Source organism: Nelusetta ayraudi, unplaced genomic scaffold (assembly GCF_046127955.1).
Source record: "Nelusetta ayraudi isolate G7.1 ecotype Tasmania unplaced genomic scaffold, CSIRO-AGI_Nayr_v1 ptg000233l, whole genome shotgun sequence".
Lineage (NCBI taxonomy): Eukaryota > Metazoa > Chordata > Actinopteri > Tetraodontiformes > Monacanthidae > Nelusetta > Nelusetta ayraudi.
This window is the reverse complement of record NW_027466282.1, coordinates 184,834-198,545: the sequence shown is the minus strand read 5'-3', so window position 1 is coordinate 198,545 and position 13,712 is coordinate 184,834. Positions and strand designations below refer to the sequence as shown.

General features: G+C 46.7%; 1 protein-coding gene across 6 annotated transcripts in view; it reads right to left on the bottom strand.

The window, feature by feature from the left end:
- The window catches only part of LOC142882112 (cell adhesion molecule 1-like), a 265,213-nt gene extending 252,403 nt beyond the window's left edge, over positions 1 to 12,810 (bottom strand). For 2 of the 6 annotated variants that reach the window (XM_076016651.1, XM_076016654.1), the window contains exon 1: positions 12,620 to 12,808. In XM_076016651.1, the coding sequence (XP_075872766.1) occupies positions 12,620 to 12,692 (73 nt within the window). In that variant the 5' untranslated portion in view covers positions 12,693 to 12,808. Of the gene's footprint in view, positions 1 to 12,619 lie in introns of all 6 variants that reach the window. The other 4 variants (XM_076016655.1, XM_076016652.1, XM_076016656.1 and 1 more) reach the window with 3 other exon arrangements.
- Positions 12,811 to 13,712: the final 902 nt, after the last annotated feature.

Genomic DNA, 13,712 nt, shown 5'->3' with positions numbered 1-13,712 from the left:
CGAGGAAAAAAAATTAACCATCGATTACCGATTCGAGTGTTTAGGCCTGATAAATAAGTCTCATTTCGCAGTAATTACTGTATTAACCTCGGAGTGGATTGTAATTACACCCCCTTCACGTCTCAGGTACAATCAGAGGTTTTCGCGCTGAAGTATCCGTCGTAAGGCGACTCTTTGGTGGCTTTGACGAGCGGTAGAGACGGCGTTAAGCAACCAAACATCGGCTGCTTTGCGGTGATGTCGTTCCACTCAGAAAATAAGCACTTACGCAATGAAGTGTCTGTTTAAACTTGAATCTTTTTTCCGCAGCGCCCTGATGCTCTTGCTACGGATGTCATTGGCAGCGATCCCAAACAGCTGTGAAGCATATTCAAAAAATAAATAAATAAATAAATAAATAAAAACCCGCTGCCGCATCCACCCAAGAGTGAAGCACCGGGAGGCACATGGGGTGGGCGTGTCTTTTAAGCGTTAAAACATAAGCCTAATTGTTTACCAACTTACTGTTTGCTGGGAGGTAAGCGCGAGTTTGCCACAATCAATAGGAGGTGAGAGGCTCGGGCCCCGCGCTAAGACTCCCAAGTATAAACTTGGCAGGCGAGCGCGTTTCACTCCCTCACTTAACAGACACTTATGTCTGATACGTGCAAAAAGAAAATACCTCCTCCGTGCACTCCAATGGCGCTATATGGCTCTCAAGAAGCACTAATATAACCTTGCACGCTGCAATTACTGGCCGACGCCTGGCTCAGTGTGGGCAGCGGCATAATGCATATGCATGAAAAAGAAAAAGAATATTAGAGAAAAAGAGAAGCGCCGCCCTCAGGTCGGCCGCAGCACCGCCAGGCGGAAACACTATGCATGCTTTTTTTTTTTTCCCGTGGGCAGCGCCAGCTCAAGCCTCGAGTTTCAACTCTGACAGACCGTTTTTCAGCCGGAGGTCGGGCCGCCTCGAAACAGCTCCGAAGCAAGCAACTTTGCAGGGCGTGAAATGAGTCAGACATTGATCGGTCCTGCAGAGTGACAGGTGCCGGCAGGTGGTTATCACCATTTTAAAAAGGCTTATTAAAGAGGAAGTGACCCCTCAGTTCAGGGCTTTGTACCACCCGCTGCGCCCACTGCACTGAGAGGTGCTTCTGACGGCGGCAGCGCAGGGATTCGTCAATACCTCGCGCTCCCTCAGACACTGGACCCAAAGCAGCAGATAGTTTGGAGCAGCTGCGAGGCTACGTCAAAGGGAGTGGACAGGGCCGTGCAAACAGAGGGCTTCCCTTCAAATCTTAGCAAAGGAATTCTTCAACATGGAGTCAAAGACGTCCGTGGAGTCAGACGGAGCAGAGAGCTTCCCTGGCTCCTGCAGCTGCGCCGCCGGCTGTCACCGCAGACCATTTCAATGGTGTTATTGTGACGATAATCTGGGGAGGTTATAACCATGTGTAATTTCCCTTCAATTCCCCGCTTTGAGCTTCTGGAGAATGAAAATTGAATCTTCAGGTTTTTGGACCTCTGGAGATTTAAAACCAAAAAACACACTAGAGGGCAACAAGCATTTAGAAACCATAAAACAAACCAGGCAAACATCTACTGTGACCGCCATCCTGACACGAGTGGAAGAACCAACAGGTTCATCGGTTGAAGACCATCGCACTCATCCTAATATTGCTCTTGTATTATTACATCATTGAGCATTGTCAAGACCGTTTGAATTCATCATTCATTTTTCCATACCCGCTTAGTCCCGAGCTCAGGGTCCCGGGGGTCTGCTGGAGCCTATCCCAGCTGTCATAGGGCGAAGGCAGGGGACAGCTTTGAATGCCACACAGAAAATCTTGGATTCAGTTCTCCACAGTAATGGACCAAGGTCACGTCAGACGACAGCAGTATCTAAGTCTTTCCTGAGAGAACGCCAGTCGCCAAGCAGAGGCCGCACTGCGAGTTCCGACGACGTGGAGCTCGTCACGCTGTTCATCCGTTCAAACTGCCGGCAGACTGATGCGTGGCTTTAACGCGGCCACATCTTTAAACCTTTGTGCTGATGCCGTGGTTTTGTGTGCACGGTGAATCTGGATGAGAGGCTAAAACAAAAAGTCGATATCAGACAAGAAGAAGCTGATCTATACTGCATCTGCTCTGCTGCAGGGACTCCTTTCCAATTCCTTAAGATCTGAACCAGCTGTGGTTTTGTTTTTCTCCCAAGCAACCCCACTTCTTTCGTATGTTTGGATTTAAAGTGTTGCTTCCTTTACATGTTAATCGGATTCACATTTACAACATTTAAAAACCTCAAAAAATGCGGTGTCAAACTTGGACATGCCGTTTGTTCAACGCTGACTTCTCTTTCTTTTTTGTGAAAGATCTGAGAAGGACCCAGACAGAGGCGCCACGGTCCAACCCCAACAAGGTGAAGTTTGCTTTATCAGCGGATCAATTATTAATGAACAACAGCCATGCTGGCAGGAGTAAACAACTTTGAAAAGGTCAGCGGCTCTTGAAATGCACCGGTTCAGGATGCAATCCAGCTTCTCCGATGGTCCGGAGTGGGTTTGCTTTGAAAAAACAAACATACAAACAAACAAACAAATAAATGTCAAGATAAATGCAGATTCTGTGTCGCCATCAGCAATGTAAAGGGAATTAGATAATCCTGGCGTGTCAGGTTAACACTGCAACGCCAGACAACCTATCAATACGCAGACAGTTTGCCAGTGTGTATATACATATATATATATATATATATATATATATATATATATATATATATGTACACACACACACACACACACACACACACAGACGTATGTATGTATGTATGTATGTATGTGTATATACACACACACACACACACACACACACACATATATAGAAACACACACACATATATATATACATACATATATATTCTTGCGGATTAACTGCTCCTCAACCCATTTTCATTTTCAGTGCAGAAGGTATTAATCTGACAGGCAAGTGAAGCCCAACAAATACTACACACTTCAAAGCAGCAGGAAAACCAGTTTGAGCGTTTCTTTTTTCTTCTATCCTCTGCTCCTATTTTCACGCTGACACATTCCTTCTCCCACAGCGGCTCCAAACAACTTTCAGCAAAAAATCCTTAAAATAAACAACTGCTCGCTGACGTTCCCGCTCAACACTTTCAGCCAGTATAGAAGTTGGAAGCGGCGCTCCGGTGGAGAACGTGAAGGCCGTTGAAGTACAGTTCAAACCGGGCTGTGATTTCCTTCAATCCCTTCACGTACGCTTCTTGATTGTTGCAGTTTTCCTTTTGTTGAAAAGGAAAAAGAGCGTGTGGCATTTTCAACTGTGGACACTTTGTATCAGGCTGCCTGGTGGGTCTCAGTCTGCTGAGTGATTTCCCCACATAACGCACAACTAGAAGTCTCCAACAAAGAGCAAAGCGTCTGCTTTTTAGCCTGATCGGCCGATCGGAAGAACAGTGCGAGCATTAAGGTGCCGGGTCCAAGTCCACCACTCAAGTCCAAGTTGTCCGACTCCTGCAGAACCTGCGATGAAAGGAAGGATTCACAGGTTGTGCTTGGCCCAGCAGAGAGCCACAGTCCTGAAGAACGGGCCTCTGTTCCGTGGTGTTGTTGTGCGTCCAGGCAGCTTGTTTGGGATGATGAAGTTCTGCCATGTTGCCTCCACTTTAAACCTCCCACCTCCTGTTAGACGTGGGCACCGGGCAGCACTCAGGACAATTCGTTCTTTTATCTGCTCATAAAGGAGCGACTTAGGTAGAAAGTACTAAGGCTGTTTGAAGGGAGGGAAAAAGGAGTCTTTAGTTTCGTGATGAGAAGTCATTCCACCCACCTGCTGCCACCCCGACAGCATGGTTTTACGAGGTATTAAGAGATGTCTTAAGTACAAATAAGACTCGTTAGCAAGTGGCTAGAGTATCAATTTTACAAAACAAAGAAAAAAAACGCTCGTCATTCAGAGTCCTTTTGCAGCGAAGGTAGAATCTAGAAGGCCAAACGGCAGAGTGTCTATTCAGCGCAGGTGTGCGTAAAAATTCCAGCCCAGGTGGTTTGTGATTGCTGGATATGGCGAGGGGGGGGGGCACTAAATGACAACACGGCAGCAAAAACGTACAAGATATCTGAGATCTGAGACCGAGCCAAGAGACTTTTTTCCATTGGCTTCAACGGTTGTTTGGGCCATGTTGACGCTCACAGAAGACATGACTGGAGGGACTGGAGAGTCAAAGCAAGAGTCATTATTTATTTATTAAATATCAATTATTAACTGTCTGTCTATTGATTTAAAGGAGTATTTGTCACGCAGATAAACTAGTAGAACAAAAAAAAAAACTAAACAGAGCTAAGCGGCGCATCAGAGCCGAGTGTCCCATTGTTCTGCCGCAGGTAAGACTTTCCTCCGTATCCCTGACAAGGGCACAGTGAAGATGAGATGCTGCGCCATTGTGCCACAGTTGTCTGACATTAGGTGGTGAAGAGGGAGAGAAAGTTACAAAAGATGAGACAATGGGCAGGAAGCGTTGTAGAGGTGATCCACTCGACAATACAGCGGGAAGGATTTCATCGGAAGCAAATTCACCGGAATGAGCAAACAAGTCGGGTCTGCCTGGTAGAGACAAACGGTGGGAGGGGCGCCGATCACTCCAGGCAACCCGGCCGGCGGCTAATGCAGACCTGTGTAATAATCAGAACGCCATTCATTTCCCCTCTGATGATTGCGGTGCCCGCGCGGGCCTGTATTGTTTATTTGGTTGAGAGCACAAACGATATGCATTGATTCTTTATTCATCCATTGTTGAACTCGTGTATTGTATGTGTGAATGCGGTGCAAAATGGGCCCAATTACGACGAGCGATGCCTCGCTGCGAGCGCACTGATGAAGGTCTCAAACTGGGAGGAAAAGAGCAATCAAAGGCCACTTGTTGCTTTTTGTACGTTCCCCAAAACAACTCCAACGTAGGGAAGAAAAAAAAACATTCCCGACAGCAACAGACTGAGTTTGGCTTCCGGTCGGAAAAATTAGACGCCAGCATTCACAAATCAGGGGTCCAGTTGTTCTGTTAGCGAAGTCCTTCCAGCAACCCAAAAAGATCCCTGCGTTACTATTGCAAGATCATTTGTCAGTATGTCGTTATCAATTTGTCTTGCATGTCGCCACTTAACTGTGTTGCCATTTCCCCTATAACACAATTTGCAGATTTTGTTTTTTGCTTTGCCTGTTATCAATTATTACTTTTTATAGTAAATGGAACAAGAATGAATTAGCACCTGAGCAGAGACCATGCACTGGGCGCCTGATTACTGGAAATACAGTAGAAATATGTGATAATGAATTCTCTAATGAGCCTGCACATGAGCTCTCGTATGGATTTATGGATTTTTTCTTTTACTTTTTTGGCGCATGGGAATGGAAACAGCAAAATACCGAGTAAATTAAAATGCAGCACTTTTGGGAAGGAGTGCTGCAAAAGGTGCCTTCTATAGAGAAGGCAAATAAAAACTTGATTTTCTCTCTCTCTCTCTCTGCTGATGTGACCATAAAACACCAGCGTTGGGAATTCAACACAATTACAGAATAATACGCTGATATTTTGTACAAGGCTCTTTTTTTGGGGTGTGGGGGGGGGGGGTAGTGAAGCAACTTCCATTTAAGGCAAACTGATCCTTGGAGCTCAATTAAGAGCTCAAAAAAACGTGGTGAGACTCTCGTTTATGAAGCAAGAAGTTCATTACATTTTTCACACTTGGTGACCTCGAAACTCACAGATTTGATTTTTGTTCACCGCTCATCCTTGCAATAACCTGACTGCACAGACAGGAGAAAAACTTGGATTTGATTGGATTGATTTTTCCCCTTGTTGCGCTTTTTATTTTACATCGACAATAAAGAGAATCATGCAATTAACGACCCGCCGCCGTGGCTGCTGCCCGCGGATGATCAACGCCATCAGAATGCCTGTTAACATGAGCACGTTACATCGCCACATAAATCCAGTAAATGAGTATTGACTGGTGGCTTGGAGAGATATGTATTTGTCACATTGGACTGCCAACCCAATAATATATAATATCTGTACTTAATTTAATTGAATTTAATTTGTTGACAAGCCAAGAGTGTCAGGATCTGTGGATGTAATAAGTATGACTTTTTATAATTGGGCAATCTAAAAACTAGCTGAATGTGAATAAGTGAATAAAATGACTATGAGGACACTTGTGAGAGGTTCAAATAATTAAAATTCCTTCATGTCATTGACTGTCTTGACTCGCTGCTATCTGAAAGAAAAATAACAAAGAGGAAAAGGAATTTCAGAGTCAAAAGAAGGGAGACGAGTGCTCGATTAGTAATTAGTGGTTGAGACTGAAACCGGGCTTTTTGTGAAGAAAAAAGGAAGAAATAGAACCTGCACGCGGAGCGGAGGAAACCCTGATAGCGGCATCGGGCACGTTGAAGGGACTCCCGCTGAGGCAGAGCAGACACGGTGAAATGACTGCAGAGCACAAAGCACGCAGCGGAAAAGCAGAAGATTTTGATGGTGGAACATCAGCGGTGAGTTCCGGGGCTGCGTTCAAACTGGATCCAGCATGGTGTCCGCAGCAAAAGTACCAGTGTGGTGGACATCGGACGCCGTTGTCTCGCCATTCCGAGCAGCATCAACAACACAACAACACAACCCCATTGCCGCACGAGTTGGTCGCCCCAGTCGTGTAAACTAAAGAGGCAAGGTTTGGTTTCAGTGGCTGGCAGCAGCAAAGCTGAAAGAGGAATAATAACTTTTTTTTTTTTTATCAAATTTCTGATTATTTTAATCACTTTTTTTTTTGCCAGCGCTGCCTCAGGTGGTTTAATTATTTCATAAAACTGTCCACATTTGTTGCATGTACTTTTTGCTGGAGGGAAGACTCCCACAAAGTGTTCTACAGAAAAATATTTGGATTCACCTCGGCAGCCTTTTGGGCAACAACATTATGCAAATGGCGTCATAAATATTCAGCTTGAATTTGACTCACTCTTTAATGGCGCGGCCGGCTCGGCAAACGCTACGGGGGCTCGACACGACTCTCCACCTCAAGCCTCGTGGCGGGGGCTGCCGAGTGCAGAGCGGCAGATTGCAGCCACGCCCACCGCCCACCCCACTACACCCTCCCCCCTCCATCACGTCCCCCTGGAGATTTGGAATTGGAGGGTGCTTACTTGACATCCCATCAGTCGGCAGCACGCTAACAAGTAGGCCATAAACCTTTTCTCTCCCCTTGATTACACTAAGTGCACAGAGGCCAGATGCGACCCGGGACAGTCATCTGTTTGCTCGCTCAGTGGAGAAGGGGGAGGGGCGAGGGAGGGGGACTCCGGGGGGGCCCCCCACCTCCAGGAATACAGTCATTGTTCTTTCCCACAGCTGGGGGTATTCAAAGGGGCGGGGTTACAGAGAGAGGGAGGTACAAGTTCCATTGCGACACCTGTTATTCCATCAACTCCCAAAGCGCTGCTGCTTGTCTTTTCTGCCGATTCACAGATATCGAACGAGCGACAAAAAATTAAAAAAAAAACAATTTACAGAGGAGGTCTTGGAAGGAGAGAAATTCAATCCCATTTTTTTTTTAACCCGGGACTGGCAAGTCTGTTGATGAGCCTCAGGGATCACCAGAGAGGAGAAATAATGTTGAGCTGAACTGTGCAGCCACCGAGGAGATAAGCAACACGGTGGACCCATCTGCTTCTGTTGCAGATATTTGCACTGACATGCACTTTGACACTACAAACACGGCCTGCCGTCGAGGAGAATCAAGCACAGCGGCTGTGGGTTTGGCACGTGTGCCAAATCCAAGCATCCGATTAAAAGAGCCGGCGAGCATCACCAGAAACACATGCCGCCGCGGCGTCAACATGTGTTCCGGCAACGTTACCACTAGGATTTTTGGAAAATCTAGAACGCAAATTTGGAGTGCAAATTTTGTTCATTTCAGCAAGATTTCCCTTTTTCTCTGGCAGAGAGAAATAAAAAATTGTAATTTTATTCCAGGTGTGTGCGAATGACATTGAACACCTCCACGTGCTTAAAAACAGCCAATTAGCATGTGCATAGTTTCGTTGCGCATGTATTTTGACAGACATTAACGTGCCACAATGATCGTTTTCCCGTCAAAACACCCATCGCAGTCACAGCAAACCGCTGTCTGCACAAGTAGCGGATGTTTTGCTGACTTTAATGGAGGAAATAAATGCCGCACGTCACAAAGACAAACGTTTTTCTGTACAGGCCACGCTTTAATAAGGATGTGTCTCGACGAAACCTCTTGAGATTTAAAGAAAGCACCGTGAACCAATCAAACGACAGCGTCTGTACGTGCCATTTCACATCCCTTCTATAATAAGTGCTATTTGCCTTTTGTCTGGAACTGCAGCCAAACAATAGTGGGGATGTCACCAGCTTAGCTTTGAGGCGTTACACTGAAAATAAAAGCATCATAAAGTACAAGTACAACAGCAGTACAACTGCTCTGCTCCGTTCAGCATTGCCTCTGTAGAAGACAACAAATATATTAAATTACAGATTTGCCACAAAACTTAAGAGGGAAAAAAATTAATCAATCCTAATCCTACCCCGAACATGTCCTCCCCCCCGTCTCCACCAAAAACCCTTTAAAACCCATCATCATGCACTCCAATCTCAAGTCTTATCATGGAAGCGCTGAAAAGAAAAAGTATCAAGTCCTGGAAAGCTCAAAGACGCTGGCAACACAAAGAACACATGAATCCTCTCGCACTATTTCAGGCCACTCCTGCGTGCTCTTGTGCAACCCTTGCACCGCATCGCTGCATCACCTTCTCCAGATCCCAACCCCCACCCCACCAAAAAAAGAAAATGAAGAAGTTGCCCAAGCACATTCGTCAAGTTGCAGCGGCGCCACGCCGGCTGATGCATTAAGTGCTCGGCGATAACACCTGTAATCATTCCAAGTGTACAATCTACGTTACAGCTGAACCATGAAGGATTGAATAATGACTCACATTTTAATAGCGGCGCACCAGTGCACATAAATTACTGCGGTGATGCAGGACAACCCCAACGTCGCACTTTTAATCAGCACCGCGCATCGTTAGCCGCTTCTTTGTGATCGTTCTCCTCTTATCTTTTCTGGCAAAAATGCGTTTGTGGAATGTTAAACAAGAGGAGCTCATACTGCTTGAGAGAAAATAACAAAACAGAATAAACAGAGCTTGATTTAAAAATGTGGATATCTATAAATCACTGATTTGTTGAGGGGCAGATCATTCAAACTGAAAAATGTCATCGCTATGGCTGATTCAAAGACAGTGTTTGTAGAAGCTTGTGTAATGAGTACAATTAGACTGTTCTATGATGATGAGCCTTTTTTTTAATGAGGGAACAAAGGGGTTCATGCTAAAGGCTCCGTTTTAGCCCGTTTCATCTTTAAAGGGAGAAAACAAGCAGGATGCTAGGAGTTTCATTTACTAAACGCAACAAAAAAACGTGCCCGAGTTTAACCTTGCAAAGCAGCCGCACGATAGTTGGGATTTCAATTTCGAGAGTTTGCTCATCCATCTTCCTGAGGTTTAAATATTCCATTTAAAATCAGATTTCAGTCCAGTTGTGATAAAAGCCAGATACCATTAGAAGCACCAGAGGAAGAAAAATAGACCAGGCGATTGTGCATGGATGCTGCAGCAGCAGCTTTTGTACCTTGAAAATGAGGACAAGCCAGAGCACCGCCGGTGTCTTTGGGCAACTTTCAGCTTCTTTCTTTCGCCAGACAATCGTTGGAAACTCGTTGCATCTCAACGCCATGGCCTTCCACCATGCCAAAACAACAATCGATCCAATGCGCTAGGTTAACACAAGTTGACCAATGTAATCATCCTACAGTAGCGGCCGACGCAAGACTTGTGTGTCATAGGCTGCGTTCAGACTGCAGGCAAATCTGATTCAAATCAGATTCCTTCTCAAATCTCAAATTTTTATGGCTGACTGTGCACACTGTTTATAGCAAGTGTCCAAATAGAATCTGGCTCTGTTCAGACTGGGCCACGTTATTGACCGATCTGACAGGTTGCTGTAGCAACGACGTCGGAGCGGAGGCGTTGTCCATGGGCATGTAGTGTGTGACGTCATATCATTGCGACAGTGTCATAAACTAAATGGACTTGTTGCGCTACATGGCCTGGAGCTTGGCTTGAATGGAGCTACAGTATCTCCCCACACACTGATGAGCCAATGAGTTTCCTCCTCTGTCCACGGACTGCTGCTTTCTACTGCTTCTCTCTGCTCCATTACGGGCGCGCTCTGGTGGCGCATTGGGTCTTGCATCGCGTAGAGTCACATCACGGACAGTAAAAATCGATCGGTGTGTTTGGAGCTGTTCAGACTGAGATCCACATGTCCAAATGCGATTTGAAACTACCTCCCGAAGGTGGTTTCAATCCCTGTCATGTGTGGATTTCATGTGATTTGTGACAGTTCAGACTACAAAAGAGCCATCCGGTTTCAATCTGTATGGGCTAAAAATCGGATTTTTGCCGGCAGTCTGGACAAGGCCATAGTCAGAGGTGCAAAACTCAGGGCTCTCACCAATGCAGCTTCCATTTATTAGCACCAAAGCATGTGGAAATACGGCGCCTGCGCTGCTGAACACAGATGTGAGCACAACACGGACTGCAGTCAGTGTGCACTGGAGGTAAATAATTGATCGAACTTTGTGCATGCCTGCTTTCTGAGCTTTGTTTGAAATTGTGCTGGGGCCATTTCCATGAAGGCATGGAAAAGCGAGTGGCTCCCAGTCGAGCCCGCGCTGTATGCGCGGAACACCACAACGCCATCGGCGGCTTACGTCACCGTTTCTTTCCTACTTCTTCTTATTCCATAGAGGATGAAAACGTCGTAATGGATTAAGCCCGCGCGGATAATCCACGCTGTGACAACCGTCGACATCTGCCGACCTGTCATTGTCACCGTCAGAAGCCCGGCGTCAGCACAAAAACGGTTTATTTTCCTCACGAGGAGCTTAATAACTTTGTATTTAGCGTTTCGAGGCTTATATTTGCGGGGAGGGAAGTTTTGCCGCCGGATTGCGCCTCCGTTTCATTGCAGTAAAAACGGCACTTCACTGAGAGTTGGGCAATTGTGTAACGTGTGTGTGCGCGCGCGCGTGTGTGTGTGTAAAATCGTGCTGGCTGTGTTTATGCGGGTTTTCACAGTGCCTGCTAGTAGCACAGGAGCGTGCGCTCGTGCTGGAGGATGGATGGAGGGGCACGTGGAACAGCGATCAACTACTACGACTCACGGCATCTCCATTGTATGTGTGTGTGTGTGTGTGTGTGTGTGTGTGTGTGTGTGTGTGTGTGTGTGTGTGTGTCCCCGCAACCAACACAACTCTTGTCTTTGCCTTCACTCTCACTGGTGTGTGTTGCGTGTTTTGTCCGTGGAAAGCACACAGTCGCAGCAACAACCAGGACGACGACAACAACAACAACAACAACACAACTCACGACGAGGAAACAAGTATAACGTCAAAATCCCCTTCGTTCAAGTGCGTATTCGCCCAATGCGCCCGAGTCGCGTCACTAAACCTTTTTAGTGCAACATCGTCGTACTTGCGTCAACCAAGAGATGCGCACAAGCACTAACGAGGCGTTCCGAGACACACGGTGAGCAGGTTGGGTGATTTTATGCGATTCGGCTTCCACCCTGGACGGCCTTCAGCTTCGGTCCGGTCGATACATCAACTTTTACGACGGGCGGCGTTCAAAACGGTCCACACAGCGCTCCGTGAGTCGGCGGCGTTGCCGTGGACGAGTCTTGGAAGGGGCGAGATTTAAAAAAAAAAAAAAAAAAAAAAAAGGGAAACGACACCAGAACCACGCCGAATTCACCACACGTGCATTCGTAAACGTCCCGAGTCTTGGAAAGCGGTTCGCCTCGGCCGAATTACCACCTCCGGCGACGTTGCACCAGTAAACGGCGCGGCTGTGAATGGAGCTTCTGGCCCAGAGGTTTCCTCGTCAGTGCTGCATAATCCCACTACACCGCGCCGCGACTGCGTATGTGTGCGTGCGTTTGTTTTCCCAGTGATTTGCAGCAGCAGCAGCAGCAGCAAGAAAAGTAAACGGGCGGCGAGCGGAGAGTATAGGGGTTCGGCGAGGCGCGTATGAGCCTGACTCAGCCCCGCCGAGGACCTCTTGACGGCACCGCCGAACAAACACCCGGCACAATTGGCCGCGCTTAAGAGTTGGCAGCTGCGGCGATTTATAGCGACGAGGAGCCCAGCAAAGTGAGGTCTCCCCGGCGCCCGCTTTCCCAGCAGCAGCAACGCACAGCTACACGCCTGCATTACTGACAAAACAAGCATTCCACAACTTTATCTGGCTCCGCAACATCCCGCACAACCAGAAACGCCGGAGCAGAGAGCCGGTGGATTTTTTTTTTTTTCCCCTTCTTCTTCTTCTTCTTCTTCTTCTCCTCCTGATTTTAAAAAAGAATGATGCGGCTGCACTCCCCGTCAATTGGACCAAAAACAACAGCAACAAAGGGAGAGAGGGATAGACGGCAAAATGTGCACGAGACGCAGACAACGGAGGCGAACACCTGACAACAAAGTCCTACCTTTACGAAGAGCCGCCGGAAAGATGAAGAAAAAGAGAATAGTCGCGAGAGAGCCGCTGCCAGTGTTCGCCATGTTGGACACCTGCTTCAGTATGGCAGTGCAGCCAGAGAGAGGCGGCTTCACCTCCAGCGACGGCGGGACTCACTCCGCGTAATGAGATGCGGGGGGAGGGTGGGAGGGAGCAGTTTGGACGGACTTGATTCTCCACGATGTTTTATGTTTAAAAGAGAGAGAGAGAGAAAGAGAAATACTCCAACTTGTAATTTTTACGTATATGTTCTTGGTTTTGCCAATGGGGAAGCAAGGTTTTGCTGTCAGCTTTTGTTGTTGTTGCTTACGCTGCTGCAGAAGTGTGTGTGTGTGTGTGTGTGTGTGTGTGTGTGTGTGTGTGTGTGTGTGTGTGTGTGTCAACCATTATCAAGATGGTTGTTCTGGCTCTAGTCCTATTATTGTATCAAAAGTTCACGTCTTACAGTGTGCTCCAGCAACCCTAAGTGGTCGTGTAGTCATGCATATTTCTTTCTCACTTTTCCCCCGTGATGCTTCTTTCTTTGTTTTCTCGAGATTCACCTCGTTATCGTGGAGAACCGGAGGGGGCGACGCATGTATTAATGCATGACCAATTAGGGTTTCCGTGCAGTACGTCATGGTCTTTTAAAGGTTCCCTTTTCAACCTGTTTTTGTTTTGTTTTGTAACTATGGACCTCACAAGGAGCAGCTTTGGCAAGGCTGTCATCCAAAAAGGTTGTGCAGAGCTCCAGATAACAGTGTATTTAGCACTCTGTTTACAGCTGCCTGCCAAAAAATGGGTTTTAGCGTCATGCAAAAACCTGTCATATGTTGTGTTGTAAGGACGAGGACACCTATCGGTCTTTTTGTGACTTGATTTTTTCTTCTTTTTTTTTTTAATTGTGCTCTCTGCAACAGGAAAACGTACTCACACATGGACACTCCCCCAGGACCCAAAAGCTACTTCATGGGCTGCCCAAATTAGTGCCAACACAAAATAACATTTAACAGGTTTTGTTGTTTTCCTCTTTTGGTTGAGTAAAGTTTGCATTATGTGACACCTAGGAAAGCTCATATTAATTC